The 25,117-nt window shown below is 41.5% G+C and overlaps 2 protein-coding genes across 10 annotated transcripts in view; one reads left to right on the top strand and one right to left on the bottom strand.

The window, feature by feature from the left end:
* The window catches only part of SGCE (sarcoglycan epsilon), a 68,694-nt gene extending 59,257 nt beyond the window's left edge, over positions 1-9,437 (bottom strand). For 2 of the 8 annotated variants that reach the window (XM_012529917.3, XM_012529919.3), the window contains exon 1: positions 9,216-9,437. In XM_012529917.3, coding sequence (XP_012385371.2) covers positions 9,216-9,402 — 187 coding nt within the window. In that variant the 5' untranslated portion in view covers positions 9,403-9,437. The remainder of the gene's footprint in view (positions 1-9,215) is intronic. The other 6 variants (XM_012529918.4, XM_012529921.4, XM_012529920.4 and 3 more) reach the window with 4 other exon arrangements.
* A 154-nt stretch (positions 9,438-9,591) lies between these two features.
* On the top strand, positions 9,592-21,522 carry PEG10 (paternally expressed 10). Of its 2 annotated transcripts, none has more exon segments than NM_001291117.1 (2): positions 9,592-9,812; positions 14,972-21,522. In NM_001291117.1, coding segments are annotated over 2 exon segments (1,212 nt in total). In that variant the 5' UTR covers positions 9,592-9,807; the 3' UTR covers positions 16,179-21,522.
* The last annotated feature ends 3,595 nt before the right edge of the window (positions 21,523-25,117 follow it).

Here is a 25,117-nt window from a genome sequence, read left to right as displayed (position 1 = left end):
GTTCTCAAAACAATGTGAGCTATTACTACATTTAAACTTCAACTAATTAGAAGGAAATTTTAGATTTTTTAAATGTTGAGTTTTGGGGGTAAATATTCAAGTAAAAAAATTATTGTCACTACAACTGGCATTATATATCATGACTTTTTTTCACTCTCATGGCACACATGAAAAACAAATTTTTATGGAAGAGTGGAGTAAACACTGAAGACCACTCAAGACAGGGCAAACGCAAAAGTAGCTGGCATCTTAGCAGGTCTGTCCCAGCCCTATACCAAGGCACGCTAGTAGAAAGTTCCTGTTGAACCCTTTTGAGGAAAACCAGACAAGAGAACTGAGAGTTATCCTGATGTCCATACTTGGATCCTCATAACCTCTTAGGCATTTATTCTGAGGAAATAATGCAACAAAAGCAAAAATACATCATGTGCACAAGATTCAACTTTGCATTATATATAATATCAAAATGGGGAGGGGAGAGTGTTGTATATATAATAAAAGAAGTGTTAGTTTGGTAGAATAGTTAAAGAAGAGAGTGCTGCTCATTTCCCTCGGGAGTCTTTACTTTGCTCAAATACCCCAACCTAGATAGACTGGGAAGATACGTTTGGGCTTCTACTGCCTAGATATATACTGTCTGTGCTCTATCTCAGAAATACTAGGTGAATAAGGAGCACCAGTGGGTTCCTTAACAAAAGGATATATAACACAGGTAGTGGCTAAATGCACCATTACAATTTAACATCCTCATCTGTAAAAAAGTTGATTGTTTTGAAATTAACAGAATTAGTGAAAAGCTGAATGTTAAATATCATGTGGACTATAAAATTTAGTGTAATAGTGCAATCTAGTGGAAAAAGATTAAAAGGCAAAGTGTAAAAGCTGTTGGGTTAGAGAAGTAAAACTGTAGAAAACATTTCCTTGCAAAAAAAAATTAATAATGCTTGTGATTTCCAATTAAGAAACCTTTGAAAGAGAAATACTTGCACATTGGGTGTTTATTTTAAAGCGTTATTTTCTTTATTCTAATAGCCATATATTCTCATTGTAATACATTCAAATAGCATATCCAGGAAGGTAAATAGAAAATTTTCCTTTCACCTACCTATGACAGTCCTTTAAATGCCATACTCTAGGGTATGGACTCTTAATAGTTTTGCATCTTTTCATATTCTATGCATATACAAACATACATTTATACCCATATGCATATAAACATATGATTTTTTACATAATGGGATCACACTTTTTACAGATAACATATATTATGAACATATTTTTACATGATAAGATACCATATTTTAAGGTCACGTTGCTTTTGCTGAGCAGTTTAGTCACAATTTATTTATCATCACCTCAAATTCAATGTGTCCAAAGTAGGACTCATGATATTCCCCTTAAAATCTGATTCTCTTCTAAGCATCCCTTATCTGTGTAAATGTCACCATTGTCTAGCCTCAAGCACTTGTCAGAAATCTAGAAAGCATTCTCAACATCTCCTCCCTCCAACTTCCATCCCAAATTCAGTCCAATACCAAGTCCCGTTGATTTTTACCTCTCAGAACGTCCTTCCTATCTTAATTTCCCTCCTCGACCTGCCACCATCTCTATCCAAGATTACTAAAACAGCCATCTGGTCAAGGCCATCTACTCTGATTCATCAAATCCTTTCTTCACAAAGCAGCTAAAATGCTCTTTTTTGAAATGCAAATCTGGTCTCGTCCTGCCTAAACCCCTTCAATGACTTCCTTTTTGTTTTAGGATAAAGATTAAACTCTTTAAGGCGGTCTGACCTCCTCTCTATACTCATTTCACATCAAGCTCTCCCTCGCTCTCTGCTGGAACCCCCCTGGACTTCTTTCAGCGTCTCCTATTTGCCGGGCTCCTGGCGCGCCTGGGTCTCTAAGCAAGCTTTTCCTTTTAGCTCAGATACACATTTCGTCTTCCCCTAGTTAATACTCATCCTTCAATCTGAGCACTTCCTTACAGAAGCCTTCCTTAACCCCCTGTTTGGCCAAACCCCTGCTTAGTTCTCCCATAATGTCTTACAGCATTTATCAAAGTTCCAAGGATGTGTGATTATTGATTAATCCTCGTCCACCTTACCAATGTAAAAGTTCCACGATCGCTGGGGCCCTGTGTTCCCAGCATCTAACAGAGGTTTCAAAACTAGTCGGTAACCAATATACAAATAAATAACTAGTAAAAGTGAGCACTATTTTTTCTAGTTTTTTTCATTATTACTTTCATAAATATATCTGGAAGCTAAACTTCTAGAAGTAAAATGACTAGACAAAAAATAGTGTACATTTCATATTTTGATAGGCACGTGTAGCAATGTGCTCTGTTTCCACTACTGCGGTACTGGTCATTGATTGGAATCAACCATTTGACTATGGAAAATGAAAGATGTTTAAGGACCTTTCAATGATTAAATATTTCATAGCCGAGAAAACCCAATATTATTTACTGCACAGCAAGGGATGTTAATTTGCTAAGGAGGAAAAACAACAGACCTTTTGGGACTATTTTTTTTTCTTTTCTTTTGCATTCCAAAACAAAAGATCAACTTAATTTCTATGCCTTCTGATGAAAAAATAGGAAACTAAACTATTTTATTTCACTTTAACTGCTATAGGAGAATTTACCATGATCTCTTTTTTTGAGCTCTCAGTGAACTCCAAATCTCCACAATAAACTAGGGACCAAGTAAATGAGTGAAAGGGTAAAGAATAGGAAAGAATTTACACAGGAGCTGCCTTACTCCTAAACATTATTTTAAATGAGTAGTTTCATTTGTCAGAAAGAAAGAGTATGCCTTCTATATCACAAAAGAATCTGTAGTGATTCCAATTGTACAGTAATAGATCTTCAGATCTATTCTAAAAAACTGACAAGTCTAAGGCAATTAGGTAGAAAGTGAGATGTACTAAAACTAGTCACTTTTAGGTAATAAAATACATTTAAATTGTTATTGCATAATTACACCTTAGATGAAGATAGAAAAAAATTAAAATTCTATCAGGGACTAACCCAAGAAGAAAATAGCACTTTAGCTTTTACTAACAAATAATGTTTTCAAAAATATAACGTTGATAATCATATCAGCAACTAATGTTTTAACGCACCGTATTTTCCAAGGTAACATCTTTAAAATTTAAATTTTAAACATTGTGGATTATTTGCTCCCTAACCCCAGGAGCAAACATTGCATTCAAGGCACTGCAAGTAGCCGTCTGCTCATCAGGTGAGCACTGACGGCCACAAGTTCACCTGTGAGCATTTCACTCTCTAAAACCTGTGCTCAGTTAAGGAACGCCTGTGGCACCTACAACAACTGGGATAGGGAAACAATCACTGCCAGTTGCCATGTGCATTATTACAATCCCACGACAGCGCATGGAATTTTTATAAAAGACAGAGAAAACGAGGAGAGAAAAAAACTTGTTCAGCACAATAAATATACTTCACATAGAGCGAAGTGACTGTAATTCTGACCTAACAATTTGAACAGAGGAGAAAGCTGTAGTGTGGGGAAGCAGGCAGGAGTCAGAGAAGCAAGAAAAAGTTGATTCGATGACAAAAACATTTCCTCTCTTTCCTTCCCAGCTCTCACTGGAGCTTCCTTAGCCTTCAAGGCTCCAGGGCATAAAAATAGCTTCTTCGGAGTCTGAATCCTACAGGTTCTACACTCTTCAAAATAAGAGTCCTGGAGGGAAGCCATGCATAACCCGCAAATTAATTTTGAGCAATTACATTTTCAAAGTTAGACATGGTAACCAAAATAAACAATCAACAGGCAGATGGAGAAGGAAAGGAAAATCTGACCCAAGACGTGTTTGAGACACTGAGAATGTGCCCCTGAGGCTGTAAGAAATCAGGCTAACCTGAAATGAAGAGAAGTTAAAAGGAAGGGCAGAAATTACTTTTTTGATTTGCTGTTTAAAAGCTAAAAATTGTCATTTTAAGTAATGTAGGGAGATACGTTAGAAAAGGAAAACAAAAGAAAACAAAACAAAAACTGCAGAAGGGAGAATTGCCTGCAATTTCCCTCTAGGTAAGAGGCAGCTAGGCAGTCCAGGACCAGAGGCCAGAGCCCGCCTGCTTCCCCTTCATCCCGTGTGCCCCCAGCCCGTGTGCCCCAACTTGCGGAGAAGCCTGCTCTACCTAGCAAGAAACACCAGTAAAGGAGTAGTTCTGGGAAGCAAGTTAAGGCCAGGACACTTCATAGGGAGGGAAAAATTCTCTAATTTTCTTCTCGGATTTTCATGTTAGAAACAGAATGGGAGGGAGAGTGGGGATGTGTTGTGGTGCCTTTTGCAGCTATTTTCAAGTTGTAAGAGATCAGTTTGCAACATAGGACTTTTTAGACCGTTTATCAGAATAGAGTTTCACTTACAAGTATCTTTGCCACCTACACTAGAATTTTATCATGGCTTCAAATGAAATATTCACTGTGGTAAAGGTGACTATTTCTGATATTTTTTAAAAATATAGAATAAGTAATAGATGTTGATTCTCTTGTTGAGCTGCACTCTAGAAAGATATCGATGTGCAATCTTTTTTTTAGATGAACTTTTGCAATTTTATTTTTTTATTTTTTATATTGTTTTTTATGTATATATCTTTACCTCTCACCTGATACTAGTTTTACTTTCCAAAGCAAACAGAACTAAACATTTTAAGTTTCTTTGAAGATACCCCCAATGACAGGATTTCCAGACCCCTCACCATCCCCACAGACTGTTCTGGAAGTTGTCTATTTGTCAATGTCTCTCTTTAAATATGACAGCCAGAAACAGACACAATATTAAGGATGTGATTGATTAAACCATGTGAATTCTAAGTTCTGTTATCTATTTGTGAGTTATCCCTTTTCATGTCGGTCATGGATTTTAAAGCAAGTCTCCTAGATCTTCATCAAAGTCATTCATAAAAATGTTGACTAAGAGGAGACCAAGGGCAAAGGTGTGTGATCTTCCCAAACCCAGTAACTCACACTCTTTAATGGGTGCCGGTTCAACCTGCCTCACATTCAGGGAGCTGCCTGCTCATTAGTCGTACACACAGGATTCTGCAACCTTCACAAATGCCTCGCTGAAAACAAGATTCACTTATTCTTCAACACAAAGTATAAAAAAACTACACATACTAAATTTATAGTTGTGTAAAAGAAAGGTATGCCCATGGAACAAAGACTAGAAAAGAAGCATCAGTGGAAATGATACAGTGTTAGACTGTGGAGAATGTTTGTTTTTATTTATGAAATATTGTCTTTAATATAGATACATTGTTTAACTGGGAATTTTGTATAGAGAGAAGTTTTCTTTGAGGCAGTTCATGTGAATTAGCTTTCAAGAACATTGAGTTCTGATTCTTCCAATCTGGAAACCCCAACCAGAAAAAATATTCGTCTGAAAAGACTTGTTGAATGAATTCCTTTAGGTCCCTACTGAATACCAGTTTTTTCTTTCTGAATTTTGCACTGCTTGGTATTTCTGGAAATTGGGGAGATAGCAGAATGGAGACTAGATCCTAGAGTTTAGAAAAAGCCTGTGTGTGTGTGTGTGTGTGTGTGTGTGCATGCACATGGGTGTTTGTCCATGTCCATTTGTCTGTCTGTTGTGCCTGTCTCTCAGTCTCTGTTGAAAGGATTGGGAAATGATGGAAAGAAAAATGTCACCATGTCAATACTTCTGTCAATCTATTAAAGAAGCTCTCCCCTTCCAGGCTAAGACTCTCTAACGGACGCATAAACCCATATCAGTTATTCACCTAGTTGCTTGATTTTTACAGTAAGAATAAGAAAGAAGATTAGTGATAAAATCTGCATTTTGGTATTTGGCACAGAGAATGTCTAAGGGTAAATTATAAGAAAAGGGGTCAGGTAGAAGAAGTGTGGACAGAAAAAAGAAAAAAAAGTGGCTTTTTATTTTGAAGAAAATGTGATCTATAAAGACTGTTCTTACTGGAATCCCAAACAATCAATTCTTGACTTGAGAGTTTCTCTGAAGTCAAGGTTTCTTCAGTGCTTCAACATTTAGTTTATGCCAAGATATCCATCTGCGGTAAAACTAGTCCTAGAAACTCTATACATGTTATCTTTCTCTCATTGAGGCTGTCTTTCACCAGCTTTCTCTGGTGCTGCCTTGCTATTTTCAACATCTGTGAGACAAGTGTAAATTCCACTTTGCTTAGAAAGACACTTGTCCACCACACTAAAAGTTAAGGTAAGCACATGAGCTAAATCAGTAGCTTTTAGATTAATGGCAAACTGTTATAAAAACGGATAAAATGACCAAATACAAAGGTCAGTAAATACTTGACAACTGAAAATTCTAATTTGCTCAGAAGTAAATTTTCCCTACCATACTAGAAGTTAAAAACATGTGGGAAATAAGAAGCATCATACATCAACAGCAAACTGTTGTTAAAAATGGATAAAATGTCCTAAGAAAGTCCAGTTACTACTTGGCAAGTGAAAATTCCACTTTGTTTAAAAATACAATCCACCCTCCCTCCCCAGAAGTTAAGCTAAATATATAGGTAAATCAACAGCTTCACAGATGCATGGCAAGTTTTTATAAAATAGATAAAATGTCCAAAAAGAAAGTCTAGTTATTATTTGGCAAGAGAAAGTGCCACCTTGTTTAGAAATACAATTTTTCCACCACAGTAGAAGTTAAATGCATACGATCAATCAACAGCTTTATAGATCCACAGCAATTTTTTTAAAAAAGGATAAAATGTCCAAATACAAAGTCCACTTATTATTTGATAAAATAAATAATGCATATTAGCACCTCCTTTGCTTTGCATGTAATCTTGTTCACAATGGGTAAGAAATATTCAATATCAAGAACATTTGAAAAAATCCAAAAATTCACTTATGATACTGTCAAAAAGTATTTATCTAATGTACTTCATTAATTTTTTGAAGGTGTGGGTTTTTTCCTTATAAAATTCTACCTCCAAGCAAAGTGGAAATTTGTTCATATGTAGAGAAATACAAAACACAAGGCAATATATACCAAATGATAGTTGTGTGAGTGCTGGAATAGTGACATCAGAGGTAATTCCTTTCAGTTTTCTGTTCCTAATGTACTAGGTTGGTCATTTAAAATTGAAATTAGAAAATTTAATGAGTATTACTGACTTAAAAATTGCAAATTTAATGTTATTTGACATTTAAGACTCCTTGGAAAGAAAATAAATGAGGAAAATTAATTTGATCCTTTTTTTAATTTTAAAAAATTATAGATATGTGATACTATGAAAATATATATTATTTAGCTATATATATATACACACAGAGAAAAGTGTGAAAAAGTAGACTCCACAATGTTTCCTGGGGCTGTCTCAGGCTGGTAAGGTTACAAGTGGTCTTGATTTTCTTCTTTATAGTTTTCTGAGTTTTTCCCCCCTGAATTTTGTCCAAGGAGTAGGAATAATTTTATTATGAGAAATATAATATAAAGCTTTTTAAAGAAAAAATACTCAATCTTGTTCAATCTCGTTCAAACTTTTAAGAGTCTTGGGATAGATTTTTCAACTTGAATTATTTCTACTTTTCTCTTTATTCCTTTTTACTGTCATTTTTTTGGGAAAAAATCGATCAGTTAACAACTAGGTGAAATAACTTTCCTGTATTAAAAAAAATCTGCTAAGAAATTAACAGTCCGTGGTCACCCAAACAGTAAGTACTCTAACATACATAAGGACTCCTGATATTATTATATGTTGCAGAAAAGGGTAAGCATCTTAAATAGGAAATTAAAAGAGTGCTAAAAATTATAATCCCGCTCACCCAACTTCCTAGAAAAATGTCTTTCATTGTTTGAAATCCGCAATTCATTCATTTACATTTCTGATGGTCAACATTTCTAATAAAACTCTGTTTTAAAAAAGTGCTACAGTTTTGTTTATTCCTAGAAAGTCTCACTTCAGCGATCTCTGTCGTCTTTACATTACCTACAATGGGTCAAATTCTTATTTGTCCCTTATGTATACAATAATCTGCAGCAGTGTTATTAAAATATGCTCATGTTTAGCCTTCAAATACGAATGTTTCATTCGTGTTTTCGAGTCTCACTCGATTGTACACAATTTGGTTTTCCATTTTAACTTAAACTTCTTTTACCAAGATTATCAACAGTTTGTAAATTTTCTCAGCGCCTACTACTTTGCGGCGCTTACATGGAAATCCGCTTTTAAATTGTTTTTAGCATCCTTCCTCATCAGTGTTTCAGAGTCTTGTACACCCTGGCAATTTTCTCTAACGTAGAATGTATATGTTTATAAGTATAAATACATGCAAATATTCGTGGCCGAGTCTCAGCAACATGCTTGAAAGGATTAAACATGCGGTTATCGTGACTAAAGGCATTCATTCAATCCTACAAGAATTAGCAAAATGCAACGTGCAGGGAGAGCGAGATCTCTGCGTAATTCTCGTAATCACCACCAAAAAAGCCTGTAGCTGGAGTCTCCGAAAACCGCCAACCACACTGGAGGCATTCACAGCTGTTTTTAATAGTTTTTGCTTTCCTGAAATAGTGCATTTGCTGGGGCAAACGATGCTGTTTGCAGGGTCTCGGGTCCACAGCGGGGATTAACCCTGACCTGAACGCCAGGTTTAGCCGCCAGCATTTCATGATTCCGATTTCCAGCTCCGTAAAGCCTAAGAAAAGGGGGGTTTCCGCCGCTGAGAAATGCCCTTAGCAGGAGGGGGAAATTAGTGTTTTGAAGGTCACATTTCGGTGTTCTCTCCCGATCAGTTTCGAGAAAACGCCTTGTAGAAAGAGGACGCAGACGGACACCCATTTCCTAGCACTCGCATCCCGGCCGCAGAGCCCGGATCGCGGGGTAACGGGCCCCAGCTCCTCGCCGCCGGGACCGGGAGAGGCCCGCGGCGGGGGTCGCTGGGGTGGAGGGGGGTACGGGAGTGTTGGGAATGGAAATTGGAGACGGGATATTTGCGCGCGCCGGGTCGGGAGAGGCGCGCAGGGGCGCGGAAAAAAAAAAAGAAAAGGCCAGAGGTCAAGCCTGGGGAGGAACGCGCAGGGCCCAAGAAGTGGGGTGCGGGGCGTCCTAGCGAAGGGCGACAGTGGGGTGGGCGGCAGCGAGAGGGCACGCCCGGGTACCCGGAACCCGGGGGGAGGGGGAGGCGGCGGCCTGTTGGCCCCAGGACCTCCCATCGCGCGCGGGCCACTAACCTGTCAGCAAGAAGGTGCCAGTGGTCGCGGGGCTCATCCTGCGTGTCCCCCGACCCTGTCGCGTCCAAACACAGGGGTCTCTCAGCTCCCACCACCGGGGCAATTGCATTCTTGGCCTGGCTAGGCCGTCCTCGATTCTCTCCTCCCCTCCCTTTCTTCTTTCCTCCCAGCTTGGCCAGTTCAGCATCAAGCATCCTGCACCCCCTCCCTAATCCCGAACGCCCTCTAGCGGCGGGCAAAGGTAGCGTGGCCATCGCCCCCTCCCCCAACACTCCCTCCCGCCCCCCCTCCGCCCCCCAACCCGCAGAGCACGCTGGGATTTGGCGCCCCCCTCCTCGGATCTGCCTATATAAGGCACCCAATCCGCGGTCTCGGTACACGCGCTTCAACTTCGGTTGGTGTGTGTCGAAGAATCCTGACCAAGACCTGGGGAGGACAGCGAGAGGGTCCACCGAGCCCCTCGAGAGGTCCGCTGAGCGGGCTCGCGTCCGGAGCCACTCCGGGCTGCAGAGCACCCAGCGGAGCAATTGCCTTGCACAGGTGTGGGACCCCAACCTTCCTGTCTTCGCAGAGGGGTCCTCGCGTGGTGAGTATGCGGTGAGGATTTTTTTTTTTTTAAAGATAACATCCATTCTGCGTTCTTATCGGGAGCTGTGGGAGATGGAGTAGCGCCCCTGATCGTCTCCACGCAAACCTTGTCACGCCTTCACTGGCTTTACCCCAAAACAGAATGAGGATACCAAGCCTTTACGGCTCTGGTTTTCAGGACCTAAGTCCAGATAAGGGCTGTAGACAGATATGAGCTGCGGACGGACATGAGCTGCAGACGGACATGAGATCGCTTTGCAATTTGCTCGTCAAATGCACTACCAAGGGATGTGTGTTACAAAGTATTAGGCGCTTCATATGCGCTACAAACTAATGAGCGCTTCAAATGCGCTACAAACTGATGGGCGCTTCAGATACGCGGCACACTGATGCACGTTTAGTGCGATAAACTGTTAAAAGCTGCAGAGGAACATAACTGATTGGTACATAAGCGCTTCAATTGCGCTACAAACCAGTAGGAACTGGAGAGATACATGGGCTGCAGACTGGACTGATTTGCGCTTTATAAGCGCTACAAAATCGAGCTGCAAAAGATTAGCGCTACAAAAGCGCTACAAAAATGATACCATAAATACTACAAAAGCGCGCTTCATTGCGCTACAAACCGTATGAACTGCGGAGCATGAGCTGCAGGACAACTTAAACCTAAAATTCTCCTCAAAGTGGTAACAGTTGCAAAGGTACAGAAGCTACAGATTGATTTGCGCTACTAATAAATCCATCTGTTTAGGGACAGGAGCTAGAGTGAGATTACCCTTTATTCTTGCAGGGGGACACCACCCTTTGTCTCTAACACACCTTTTGGAATGGCTCCCACTATATTTTTCAACAGGACAGTTCTCTGCATGATGGTGCTGGTAGACAAAATGGAGCCCCGGCAAAATTGTGTTTAACATTCTGCCCACACTATTCATCCTAAAGCTGAGGAGTGGAGAGGTGATTTGAGTTTAAAAAGGAATCTTTCTGTAGTGGCAGAACAGGCTGCCAGCCTAGTTGTGCTTGATTGAAGTGGCGGTGTAGTTGTAGTGGTGGCGGGAATTGGCATCCAGCAACAGTTTGTGGAAACTGTTTCCTGAGCACTGGAGGGTGGAATTGGATCTGGGGGTGATTGCTCTTGCGGTGAGAAATGAATCTGGCTGTTGGAGGCTGATGGGAGGGGTGTTGGGAGGGAGGACCCCAGGAGAGGCGAGCAGATACTCTGCAGCCCTTTAGCAGCCAGTCTCAGACCAGCCCCGCCCACCCTAGCGCGCCTTCTCTGCAGTATCTGCTCCAAGCGCACTTAGCGCCTCCTCCCTCCCGGGCACCTACTCAGAGCGCGCCTCTCCTGCAGCGCGCCTCCTCTGAGCGCGCCTCGCCTGAGCGCGCCTCCCATATCCTGCCTCTCCAGGCCTGGCCTCTCCAACACTGACTCAAGGGACTTGGCCTATCCAGGCCCCGCCTCAAGGCCCGCCTCCCCTGAGGTGGCCTGCCAAGACGTGCCTCCCCAAAGCCTGGCCCCTCCTTTAGCCCGCCCCCTTTGATCTGGCTTGTCCAGACTCCTCCTCTCCAGCGCCTGGCCCCACCTTGAGCCCACCTCCTCTGAGCTGGCCTACCCAGAGCCCGCGTGCGCCTGCGCAGAGTAAGTCCCCCCCCTCCCATCAGGCCTCCTTCCTCTGCGCCTGCGCCTTCGTTTCTGCGGGTGGCTGCGCAGATCCGTCTTGGTGTAGTTTGTGTCGTGCGGGTTTTACTTTTTATCTACTAGTGTTTAATAAATATGAGAATAATAACTAAGAATAACTAACACCAATAATAATTATTCTCTTTTTACTTATGAAGTGCTTTATATATTTATATTTACTAATGAAGTGTTTTGCATATATTAACAGTGCCGTAATTTAAACTCTTGATAGTAGTTTTGAATAGCACTTCTAAGTTGACATGGCTGGCACCTCTAAAGGGAATCCAGCCAAGTGTTTTTGCTACAAGAAATAAATACAATTTTAAAAGTACTTTCACGTTTAAGATTTTTATTTTTTTGAGACAAAAAATTTTTTTTGATGTCTTTGTGATGAGTCATTTGGAAAACAGATGCTTTAGTGGCTACAAAATAAGCAATAAATTAATTTTGTGTTTCTTAAGAGTTTTTATTAAAATGGTGCACTGATGCTGCTGGCTTGGCTTCTGAGCAAGGATAAGGATGAAGATGAGGCGTTTATTTGTGTCTGCAAAACTGGTTTTTTGGTTCAAACGCTAGAAATAGCCTCGACTAACTTGCCTCAGACAATTCTGTGCCTAGCACAAGGTAGGCACTCATTAACTACATTTTAAATGGCCGGAAGAAACTGTTTTATTCAGTGTCTTGTTTGGTGTTTTCATGAGTTTTGGGTTTCTTGCTCATGTCTATTTCCTATGGTGCTTTGTTGTCCTGGGTTGCAATTATTGCCTCATCTCCCTCACATTTTACAGGATCTTTTAAAAATTATGTAATAATTTGGTTTTTAAATAAAAAGCAAAAGCTAATTATTTAAAGTTTGGACAAGTGGATTATTTATTGGTATGTGCTGGTGTTGTTTAAAATTTGAGTAACATAAAGTAGTTATAGTATTTAAATAGTTGAGTATTTTAGCTGTCTTAATTAAATCCTGGCCCATCTACATAAAACAAATTCATAACTGACTGGCAGTCAGATGTACCACTTAAAAATTGTTTCTAACTGGATGAATAAATTAAAAAACCTGGTTCCATGAATTACAAAACATGAGCTAGGACCATTGTAAGGGGACGTTGAGGGCTGTGGTTCCCCAAAATTTCTGTCACCCCTCAGCCACCCCAAACAAGTATACAATTTGTGGAAAATGTGTGTTTACCTTAATCCTAGCTGTAAGTCTGTGATCCTCTTTTGTACTCACCTTGCCAACCTGTGTCTCTCCTCTATGGTAATTATGTACCTGCGTTTTAAAGAGATCTAAACAATGGCAAACACATGCACATATTAACAAAATTTGCACTGCACAAACAATATGCATAAAGAAATTTGTACGTGCTTAATGAAGTGATATTTCCTAATGTGATGTGTGGCAGATTTTGGATACTATTGCTCTTTGGTGTATTTGGGGAATAGAAATTTTTAGATATTATTGTCCAAAGAACCTCTTGTGAAGAGGCAAGGATTAATGAAATGTATTTAATTCCTAAATATACTAAAAAACTGTCATCTCTTTATGTAAATGTAGCATCGGCCTCAGGCAGCTTGACTTTATGCTGTAGGGTCCTTTTAGTTTTCAGGGCTGGCCTCTGGAACTGACCTCCTCAATCCAACCACTTCTGGGGGAAGAGGCGCCAGGTGGGGGTGTTAAGAAGCCGTAGGTCTGTGATTCAAATCAAGTCAAATGCTTCTACTCCCACACTACTCATGCCCCAGTTGTGGTTTAAACATTTTTATGCTGTACTTATAGTTTTTGAATTAATATATTTTTAACTTACCTGCCCAGTACTCTATTATTTTTTAATGGCTAAGCTACTCTGTTCTGGGCAATAATTATTCCTTTAGGACTTAGAGTCCCATCTTAAAATGACAAACACCCAGGTCATATTGGTAAAATCAGGGATCTCAATCTGGTAACCTAGCAGGCTAAATAAGTCCCTGAATTTGTTTAACTAGCACTGTATTAAAGAGTAAAAAGGAATGAAATATCTTTATGGGGGATATGCATTCCCAAATTACTTAGTTACAACCCCTCCTTGTTGTCTTAACCCCTTCCCCATCCTCTCAGTTTTAAATTACTTTTTTTGTATATCAAAGGCATTTGAATTTTCAATCCTTATTGATTTTTGTTTTCCTAAACAATATAGTGATTATTTGCTGATCTCCTAATTACTGCTATTTCTTTCCCGTCATTATTTTTTGCAGATGTTAAAACCACCTGTTCTGGGCCTCTATAAAGCCCACCTTAGTGGCTATGATTGACATTTGGTTGTTGACCCTCCTGACCTGGGGGTCGTCCTGTGAATGATATTCCTGAAGTCTTGCAACTATGCTTTGAATGTATTAAAATGTCTATAGATGACAGAAGTGACACCTGAGTCACCTGTCCTGTGCTTATTAGACTTTTCAAGTGGGACATTAAAACTCCTAATTTAATAAATAAAAAATGTATTATTTTATGACCTTACATTGTAAAGGTCACCAATAAATTGTCTTTAGGGAGTTAAGAAATAAGGCTGAATGTTCACAGGTTATGATACGTTCATTGTGTGTTCTAATTTTTTCCCTAAACTTGAATATTTTACCTTGAATGTCAATTATTCATTGTTTTTGCAGCCAAAATTATTTAAGTAATTAAGTGACAGGGTTAAAACTATTAAAATGACCCAGTAATCCCTGTCTCTGAAGCATCCTGCTTGCTGTATAGTCACTCTTGGAGAGACTACACAAGCATCACAGGCCATAGGGAACCTGGCCTTGGGTGATGGGAGTAGGGCAGGGGCAAGGCCTAAGAATTAGGAGGGGGTGCTGGGAAAGGAGAAGGAAGGAGGGGACACTTCTGTGGTTAGAAAGGTGAATAGATAGTCTCTCGTGGTTTTTGTGGTAGTTGTTGTTGCTTGTTTGTTTTGATAACCAGCTACCTTTTCTGAAGGGGTGAAACAGGGTCATGACAATTGGCCAGAGCTGCTCCCTCTGCCCCCACAAGCACAACAGACAGGGTTAATGAATACAGGCATTGTGATTTTAATATCCCTTGGTTCCTTGTTGGTTGAAATATTAGCTGTTTTTCACATAACTTTGCTGCTATTTTGTGTAACTTATTTGTAGCCATCTTTGCCTTGAAAGTTTCTTGCTCTGCCCCCTCAGTACAAAACTGCTTTTCTGGAGTGTCTCAGCATTCTTTTAAAGTCTGTGAAGGTAAGCATGCTATTATTACAGGTATGTGTTATTGAATCATAATAAACAGGTGACTTTTGAGGAAGAAAAGGGTATGTATTTGGACATCAGAAAGAGTGCTTTCTGTGTCAACCTAATTAACTTGTCTTTTTTTCTTTCTCAGGTTTTAAAAATTATTAATGTAACCAATTACAGCAAAAAGAAACTTTACTAAATCTTGTTTGTGTTTGTATTGTGCTACTTTGAACGGCTGTGTTTAAATTTACACTTTTATCTTCATTTGCAGAAATAAACGGATTTTGAGAACCAAACGTCGGAAGGGCGGAAGAGGCGGCCAGGACCCAGGCCCCCATCCCCTTAGGAGCGAAGCTGCAGCTGGGAGGTCTCCTCCCACCCTAGCCATCACCCTGGGGCCCGACTGCCCACCTCCTCCCCCTCCTCCCCCCCCCAACCACCCCTCCTCCTCCTGCTCCAAACATTGCGGCCAAAAGGGTCAGTACGCCAACCTGACGGAGCGCAAGAGGGATGATCTCTCCGAAGAGATCAACTCCCTCCGGGAGAAAGTCATGAAGCAGTCCGAGGAGAACAACAACCTGCAGAGCCAGGTGCAGAAGCTCACCGAGGAGAATACCTCTCTTCGTGAGCAAGTGGAGCCCACCCCTCAGGCCGAGGAGGACGAGGAGGAAGACATCGAGCTGCGTGGCGCGGCGGCGGCGGCTGCCCCCGCCCCTCCGAGCGAGGAGGAGTGCCCCGAAGACCTCCCGGAGAAGTTTGATGGCAACCCAGACACGCTGGCTCCTTTCATGTCCCAGTGCCAGGTCTTCATGGAAAAGAGCACCAGGGATTTCTCCGTGGATCGTATCCGCGTCTGCTTCGTGACAAGCATGATGACCGGCCGGGCCGCCCGCTGGGCCTCCGCAAAGCTGGAGCAATCCAATTACCTGATGCACAACTACCCAGCCTTCATGACGGAGATGAAGCATGTCTTCGAAGACCCGCAGAGGCGCGAGGCCGCCAAACGCAAGATTCGCCGCCTGCGCCAGGGCATGGGGTCCGTCATCGACTACTGCAACGCCTTCCAGATGATTGCCCAGGACCTGGACTGGAACGAGCCCGCTCTGATTGACCAGTTCCACGAGGGCCTCAGCGACCACATCCAGGAGGAGCTCTCACACCTCGAAGCCGCCAAGTCGCTGTCGGCGCTGATCGGCCAGTGCATCCACATCGAGAGGAGGCTGGCCAGGGCGGCCGCGGCTCGCCTGCAGCGCTCCCCGCCGCGCGCGCTGACGCTGCCGCACACTTCCGGCCACCACCAGGTGGATCCCACCGAGCCCGTGGGAGGAGCCCGCATGCGCCTGACCCAGGAAGAGAAAGAGAGGCGCAGAAAGCTGAACCTCTGCCTCTACTGCGGCACGGGAGGCCACTACGCCGACAGCTGTCCTGCCAAGGCCTCGAAGGCTTCGCCGGCGGGAAACTCCCCGGCCCCGCTGTAGAGGGACCTTCAGCGACCGGGCCAGAAATAATAAGGTCCCCACCAAATGATGCTGCCACTTCCCATCTGCAAGTTGTGCTCCAGATTCATCTTCCGGGCAGACACACCTTGTTCGTCCGAGCCATGATCGATTCTGGCGCTTCTGGCAACTTCATCGATCACGAATATGTTGCCCAAAATGGAATTCCTCTGAGGGTTAAGGACTGGCCAATACTTGTGGAAGCAATTGATGGCCGCCCCATAGCATCGGGCCCAGTTGTCCACGAAACCCACGACCTGATAGTTGACATCGGAGATCACCGTGAGGTGTTGTCATTTGACGTGACTCAGTCTCCGTTCTTCCCGGTGGTCCTCGGGGTTCGCTGGCTGAGCACACATGATCCCAACATTACCTGGAGCGCCCGCTCCATCGTCTTTGATTCTGAATATTGTCGTTACCACTGCCGGATGTACATGCCTCTTCCACCGGCGCCCCCAGCACCAGCGCCACAACCCTCCCTTTACTACCCGGTGGATGGATACAGAGTTTACCAACCGGTGAGGTATTACTATGTCCAGAATGTATACACTCCAGTCGATGAGCACGTTTACCCAGATCACCGCCTGGCAGACAGCAGTATAGACCTGATACCTGGAGCACACAGCATTCCTAGTGGACATGTGTACTCACTGTCTGAACCGGAAATGGCAGCTCTCCGAGACTTCGTGGCAAGGAATGTGAAAGACGGGCTCATTACGCCAACAATCGCACCGAACGGAGCCCAAGTTCTCCAAGTGAAAAGGGGGTGGAAACTTCAAGTTTCTTATAATTGCCGAGCTCCCAACAATTTCACCATCCAGAATGAGTATCCTCGACTCTCTATTCCAAATTTAGAAGACCAAGCTCACCTGGCAACGTACGCTGAGTATGTACCTCAAGTACCTGCATACCAAACCTACCCGGCATACACACATACGTACCCCACCTACCCGGTAGGATTTGCCTGGTACCCCGTGGGTCGAGATGGAAATGGAAGATCGTTGTACGTACCTGTTATGATCACTTGGAATCCACATTGGTACCGACAGCCTCCGGTCCCACAGTACCCACCACCACCGCCACCTCCGCCGCCACCTCCATCTTACAGTACCATGTAAATACCTGTTGTGTCCTTTCTCTGCCCTCACATTTTACTCTGTGTAGCTTCTCAATCGTTGGCTGTGTGCTAAATTGGACTGCTGTACCTTCTGACCAACCTCTAGGTACATCCTCTCTGAAAGGGCTTCAGAAGGTCAGGCCTACCTGGACTGACACACATCCTAAAGCACCAAAAGACCTTCATCATTTTCTGGGAGTAACAGACAATTTACCAACAAATTGTCTCTCATTTTTCTACTTTGACTGCCAAACTAACTAAAATACTTAAATAAATAAGTTTACCTTCCAGTAAATCCTGGAAGCCTGGGTTTTACTTGCTTAAACCCTCCTTTGTCACCATCTGAATTTTAGGCTACCAGGTACCCTGTTTAACATTTACAGAGAAGCTGATGTAAACACAGGAAGTTTCTGTGTATGGAGGAGGAGGGGAAGAGGAGGACAGGACCTTTCTTGTAGTTTTGGTACTTCCTGTACAATAACTGGAGGACCGACGCCTTATTAAGGAAGCCAGAATTATCATCGGTGCAGTGTGAAATGGCTTCCGTGATCCTATTGCTGCACCCTTTAGAAACTTCACCATCGTCAAACTCCACTTTCATGGTTCCGTTAATTCTCAAGGAGCAGCAACTCGACCGGTTCTCCCAGGAGCAGGCAAAACCCTACAACACGAAACACCTCAGGCCTGAGAAGGAAGTGCCCTCTCAAATGGACTCTTGTATGTTAAGAGTGTGCCTTCACATCCTGGTGCAAATCACACATACTCAAGAACTCTAGCTTTCTCACTATACCTTGCTATCATCATGCCAGTAATGGTTCCACAAACCATTTAACTTGGACTGTTAGCGGCTCCAGGTGTGTTGGAAGTTTGTGAAATGTGACTGCCTCTCAATCGTGTGCCAGGACTAAGAGTAGCAAATCAAAAGGACTCCTCAATCCCATACCCTACCCTTAAAAGAGACTCTGGGTTAATGTGACTAACTTGTCCTGATGGTTCAGAGTGTTCATGAGTGTTGTTAATTGGCTGAAAGAGCATCCACCTGAAGTTTTTGGAAGCACCTCTCCATGTCTCTGCCCCCATATGCATCTGGGCATTCCAACATCAGTCCTTCACTAGACTGTAGCATTAGATGCTAAGAGAGGGGAAATGATTTTAGCACCCAGAGCACACTCCTATATGCCTGGGAGGGAACGCTGAAGAAGAGGAAATTAGGGCACTGGACACTGTCTTGAGGATATGGACTTCTTTAGTGGGCTTCAGATCCAGCTGGATAACCTGACCTTTCTTTCAGGTTTCGATGGATAATCACCTCAGAGGAATCAGATTCCACCTAGTGAAAAGGTGTCCTCTCTAGGGCATGGAGCCAACATGAAGCTGCCAGTGGATAAAAGGCCTAAGAAGGCAATTGAAATGACTCAAAGCAACAGACAACACAAGAGTTGTCCACAGTCCAGAGACACCCGCTGGTGTCTTCTGGCTGCTTTCTGCTTACTGGGAATGTCTGACTTCCTTTAGCCTGGTCCCTTGCTACTGCCTTGAACACTTTGTCTAACCTCTCTGTTTCTGTTTAGTTCTTTACTACTGCCATTAGCCTGCTGCAGGATGGGTGTCATCCTTCCTGCCTTGGTCGCTGAGGCTCCATTTTGCTGCCACCACGGAGAAGAAGGAGGTAGACGTCAAGGAGCATGTGTTTCACACACACAGTCTCCACTTGCCAAAACACAGTTTGAGCAGTAGAACACATGGTGTATATTTCAAATTCCCAATCATGTGGAGGAGTCTAATGGTGAAGTTTCCGTTTCATCAGCATTACTCTTCTCATATTCATTATTACCCACCCTTACCCCTGCATGTTTTAATACTTTGAATCCTTAGCTGTAGGTCAGTAGTGTCATTTAACTGTGTTTTAAAATGGTGACTGTGCTTTCAAAAATTATTTCCATTGAATAACAAAGTAGTATCCAATTTATAATTGTTAGAGTTAAACTAAGTGAAAGTGATGAGTAACGTAGCGTAAAATGTTTCTTTACTGTGAACTCCTCTTACAACACTGTGAATGATTGGCTCCTGCGAACTGGAGTATTTGTATAATAGTTCATCCTGTTCATCTTCAATCGTAACATATAATTTCAGTTTTATTGTTTGGGCCTCTAAAAATCACACAAAAGGATATATAATTTAAAGGACTTTACATAATTGGCTACTTCCAAAACAACATTTTTTTTCTTCTTTTTCTTTTTTTTCTTCAATGGAATCAGAAAGCTTGTCAGTCACTTGTGTTTTTGTTAGAGTACTTTTAAAATGGTGCGTTTGTGCTTCTCGATGTTTTTGAAGCAACACTTCAGTTTACCTCAGATATCAATCCATCCTCCATATATTTGAAATAAAGTTGTTCTTGTGTCAAATTTACAGTTGTCAGTTGACCTTCAGGCTGCACAGGTCTAGAACCAGCCACTTTTCTGCAGCCCTCGCATATGCACATGGATATTTGCCACAACTGCAAGTAGAAGTCTGGAGATGTTGGCCAATGACAAAAATGGTTGGGGAGAGCATTCTGGTGTGAGTTACCAACTCACAGACAAAGGCCCTGACCCAAGTTCACCTCTTTAGTAAAGCTTGTGAATAACTTCTTGGCCGTGTGTATTATGCTCTGTTGCTATCTATGTTATCTATAAATGTAGATGTTAAGGATAAGTAATCTCAAATTTATTGTACTATAGTATATGAATTTGATTAAGTTTCCTTTCATCCAATTGATTTATTTTGTTGGTGTTGATCAAATTAATGTTAATTGGATCCTTTAAAAAAACTTGGCATTTTCCAGAAATGCCTTAATTCATACAAAAGGAAAAGCAAAGGAATTAAATCTCCAAAGAAGTTAGACAGGGAGCAAAATAAAAATATGAAGGAGATAGATAAATAAAACATCAGAATTGTTAAGCAAAGCCAGTAGTCAATTCTTGGAAACAAACTGACAAAATGTATATAATATTGACCCAAGTTTGCAGTGTTAATGAGCGAAATTAACAGCTCCCGTTGTTAGATGAGTTTGGAGAGAGCTACCCAAGGTTATCATATTACGATACTGAAACAGGAAGTTTACATAAATTTTTGAAGGGTCAATTTCGTTTAAGCAGTGAGGTGTTTGTATTAGATACTGGAAAATTGAGAGCTTGTTTAATTAAATCATGTGGTAGCATGATAAACTGGCAGGTACACAAATCAATGAGGCGCATCTATGCGGAGCGGTCTGGATTTCTGTTTAAGTTTGCAGGTACCTGTCAGACTCCTGAATTGATCCGGTTGTCACCCACCACAGACACCTCGCATTGGATACAACTCCAACATTGGCAACAGAGAACACTCTGCTGGACAGACCAGGGCAGAAGTGAAGGACCACCTGCAGAAGTGAAGAGTGCTGAGAGTCGTGCTACGTTTTCACCTAGAGATGAAGCATCTGGTGGGAATGAAAAGTTCTTTGTTGTTGCAGATTGTAGAATATTGTCACACTGGTCTGTGGAAAATTGCATTGTCTATTATTTCTTCATGTAACCAGTTTAAGTAATAAGGGATATATGTAATCGTAAGTATTTTAGTGGTGGGTGGGACTATTAATCTTAAGTGGGGGGGTTAGTTAGAAAATTAGAATATTATGTATTCTCTCTGTAGATGGATGTGTGTATTTACTTGTGACCCTTTACCCTGTGATTGCACCTCTTAATAAGATTTCACATGAACTCAGAGAGAACAGTGGAGAGATCAACTTTTTTAGGGCTCATTGGACATGGAAAAATCTCTAGTGGCAGAAAGTTAAAAGATGATTGGATAAAGAATTTAATAGAGGCTGCTTTGCCCTCGGTATTAACTCCAGGGGTTGAGGTTGTGAACAAAACCTTTAGAAAGAGAGTTAAAGGATGGATAGGCACCCTTTGAAAAATTGTTGCTGGAATAAAATTGATAATGATGTATGGTAATTTTTTATGGAAGTTATAAGAAAGTGATGAATAAGAATCCTTGTTGCTGCCCCTGTCAGTAGCCCTCCTCCTTACTCCTGCCTCTTTCCCTCATCCTGTCCTACCTCCTACCCTTCCCCCTGTGAAATTTTGCTCATTTTATTGCTGTACCTCTTGATATTCTCTCACTACTTACTAATATTGTATTGCTGTTTGATGTAATAAAATTCACTTAATAAAGATTTAGTGGTTAAGTCAAACTGTGTCATCATTTCAGCGTCTACTGGCATTAAGGGAATGGAGTGAGTTTGTGGGGAGGAGGAGTAGTGGGAGGTGGGAAGAGTGAGGAGTGGGAGAAGGACAGGGTAGTAGAGGGTGGGTGGGAAAGATGAAAGAGGGTGGGGAGGGGAGGGGAGAGAAGAGGAGACAGTGAGGGGTGGTTTAAGGGACACATCAATCAAGCTCCCTAGTATCAATTATACCCAAACACACAGGGTATTTGTGGGCTGGAGCAATGCCATGTGCACTTGGAGTACTTCAGGAAATCAACTAAACTACTCCAGCTGCAAAACTTTAAGAAATAAAGTCACACGATAGCAACTATAGTGACATAATGCAGTAACAAACTTTGTTGTATATCAGTCTTATCTGGAATGTTTGACATTTATTAATAGGAAATTTGAAAAAAAAAAAGGGAAAAAAGGCAAACCAAGGGAACTGGGAAAACCAAATGAAATAATGTAGAGATATATGAGAAATTACCATGTAAATTTATTTTTATACAAACTTAAAATTATGTTAGAGGACTGGTGTAGTCAGTTGTTTGAGCACCTACTTCCCATGTACAAGGTCCCAGGTACCTCCTAAAAAATGGTATCAGACAATAAACGAAAAGTGACAAATTGGGTTTATGATGCACTCATCCTACCAGATTTTAAAACATAATGATGTTTATCAGAGATATAAAATAATGTGTTGCATATAGACAACCTTCAGAAAGGGACTGTATAATAATGCAACACTTTTGAAGAGTTGCTGGGATCATATGACAGGGTGGTCACATACACACGGTGGTTTATTGGGAGAAAGACATGGGAAGTGGTCACTGAATGGATGGAAAGATCTGGGGCTAATAGTAGAAATACAATTAAAACTGCCTCTCCTTGGAAGCAGGCTACCCTGAAGAGTTGTCCATCCAGCCCAGAGTTCACAGATTTCATCCTGTGCAGGACGGTGGGTGGAGTTGGGAAATAGGGCGAGGGGTCCAAGAACCACTGGCTATCAAATGCCTGTTTGGGGAATTGCTTTTATTTTATTTTTGCAACTTGAATCTTTTTTCAGTAATTATAAAATATTCTTGAAGTACATATATAACATTTACGTCTATTTTAAAGAATAACACGATAATAAAATGAGAAGTTAGGTAACTGTGTCGATAAGCCTGCTTCCCAACTACATCCCTTTCTCTCCACCCAGAAGTAGCCACTCATTTGACTTTTGTGCTGATTTTTTTTTTTTTAATGGTTTTCCTTACACTTCACCAGCCATTTGCTTCTCTAAACAATAGATTTAGAGGCCTGTGTTTCACTGATGGGAATTGTGAATCATGTTTCTTGCATATGTTATCAGTAACACAAAATAAGAAGGAAAACAAAAATGGGAAAGCAAACAGCTTTTAAAAACATAAAAGCAATATCAGGGTGGAGAAGAATCACTTTTGACCCATACCTCAAAAAGTACCCTAATGAATTTCAGCTAAATCAAGGATTACAAGAAGGAAGAATTTAATCAGGTGGTGGTAAATAAAATTGGTCACTGGAAATAATAAAGATAAAAAAATAAATTGTTTTGAATTCATAAAAATAAAGAACATGCACAACAGAATGGGAACATATTTGGTACATACCTATAAAATATTTGGTAATTAACTTATTACCCAAAAGACATAATATTTTCCCAGAGAAATTAAGTGAACACCTATCGCCATCCCCTTACCTCTCTTCTGACTTCTTTGAATATAAGTGAAGTAGAAACTAGATGTGTGTGTGTGTATTCAGTAATTATTTGTTGCTTTCTTTCAATGTCTTAGGCACTAGGCTAGGTGTTGGGGACACAGTGGTGGGCCCAGATCTTGGACTGAGTCACCTAACAGTGTGAGCATTCAAGGATTCTTGAGCCAGAGTACTGCAGCTGCTCTTTGGCACCATAGTTGCACAAGTCATTTGTGAGCAGTAGCACAATTTGATTTTCCTTTACTGCAGTTTCCTACTTAATTTGGGGTATTTGAGAACTTCTTAACTGTTTAATTTCCTTTTTTTATTGAGGTGAAATTCACTTAACATAAAATGAATCATTTTAAAGTGAACAATCCAGTGGCAACCAGTACAATTACAATATTGTGTAACTCCCACCTCTATTTAATCTGAAAATATTTATTTTTATTAGTGTGTTTCAGTTGAGGATTAGAAAGGATCAACGAGAGAAAGGGAGTCTAGATGGCTCTTTCTCCCAAATTAAACCCCCAAAGAAACTCTTTTAGCACAAAACAAAGCTTCCTAATAATCACCCTAGATTGTTCCTAGATGTAGTCAATATCTATGCACCTAGAATACTGCTTCCAGGTAACTTGGGATAATTTATAGAATGTCATTTTGACCCAAGACAATAACTCTAAAGAGAGTAAATGAACCTCCAGAAGACCATTCCATATCTAGTCCTTTTTTTTTTTTAAAGATTTATTTTTTATTTATTTCTCTCCCCTTCGCCCCGCCAATTGTCTGCTCTCTGTGTTCATTCACTGTGTGTTCTTCTGTGACTGCTTCCATCCCTGTCAGCGGCATGGGAATCTGTGTTTCTTTCCATTGCATCATCTTGTTGTGTCAGCTCTCCGTGTGTGCGTTGCCATTCCTGGGCAGGCTGCACTTTCTTTCGCGCTGGGCGGCTCTCCTTACGGGGCGCACTCCTTGTGGGGCTCCCCTACGCAGGGGACACCCCTGCGTGGCAGGGTACTCCTTGCACGCATCAGCACTGCGCATGGGCCAGCTCCCACGGGTCAAGGAGTCCCGGGGTTTGAACCGCAGACCTCCCATGTGGTAGGCGGATGCCCTATTCATTGGGCCAAGTCTGCTTCCCTAGTCCATTATTATTCCATTATAGTCTTTACTTAAGAAAAATATGTGAGTTAAAATTAATGACAATTTATATTTATATTTATTTATATATTATTCGTATATATATTTATATTTATATACTTTGTGTTATTGGCTAGTTCTCAAGCAGTCCATCTTATCAACCAAGGAAAACATCGTTGAAACTTACACCCAAGAACAGCCCCTAGCGGAAACTCTTTTCAGATAAAATTCTTCAAAACATAAGCAAAGAAACAGATATTTTTCTTAACTATATCTAAGAGATTTTTATGTTGTTTAAACCTCACTTACATCAAACTGATGTTAGAATAAATCTAATAAAATAGTACAACATCCTGCCTTCTAAGCCTCAATCAACTTCAAGGCTATGCTTTGCTCAGTTCTTTAACTTTGAGTCACTTGACTACCATTCTAAGTGTCATCGCAGACTAAAGTTTTCAAGAATAATATCAGTAAGGTGAATGGCATTTTTTTTTACTAGTGTTAGAGCCACAACACTGGCACATCAAATTACCTTGTCAGACCTGCCCTGAAATAATGCACAATTCTGAGAACTGCGTTCAAGTCTTGTCACTAGGTACTAAACCTCACTGGAACCCAATGTTGGGGTTGGAAGAGAGTTCACAAATCACCAGTCTCCTCTTTTGAAACGACCTGAAAATGAACACAGGAAGTTAGCTGTGAATTAAAATGCATATTTAT

The sequence above is a fragment of the Dasypus novemcinctus genome, chromosome 5 (genome assembly GCF_030445035.2).
Source record: "Dasypus novemcinctus isolate mDasNov1 chromosome 5, mDasNov1.1.hap2, whole genome shotgun sequence".
NCBI classification, from domain to species: domain Eukaryota; kingdom Metazoa; phylum Chordata; class Mammalia; order Cingulata; family Dasypodidae; genus Dasypus; species Dasypus novemcinctus.
This window is presented reverse-complemented; position numbering and strand designations above follow the sequence as displayed.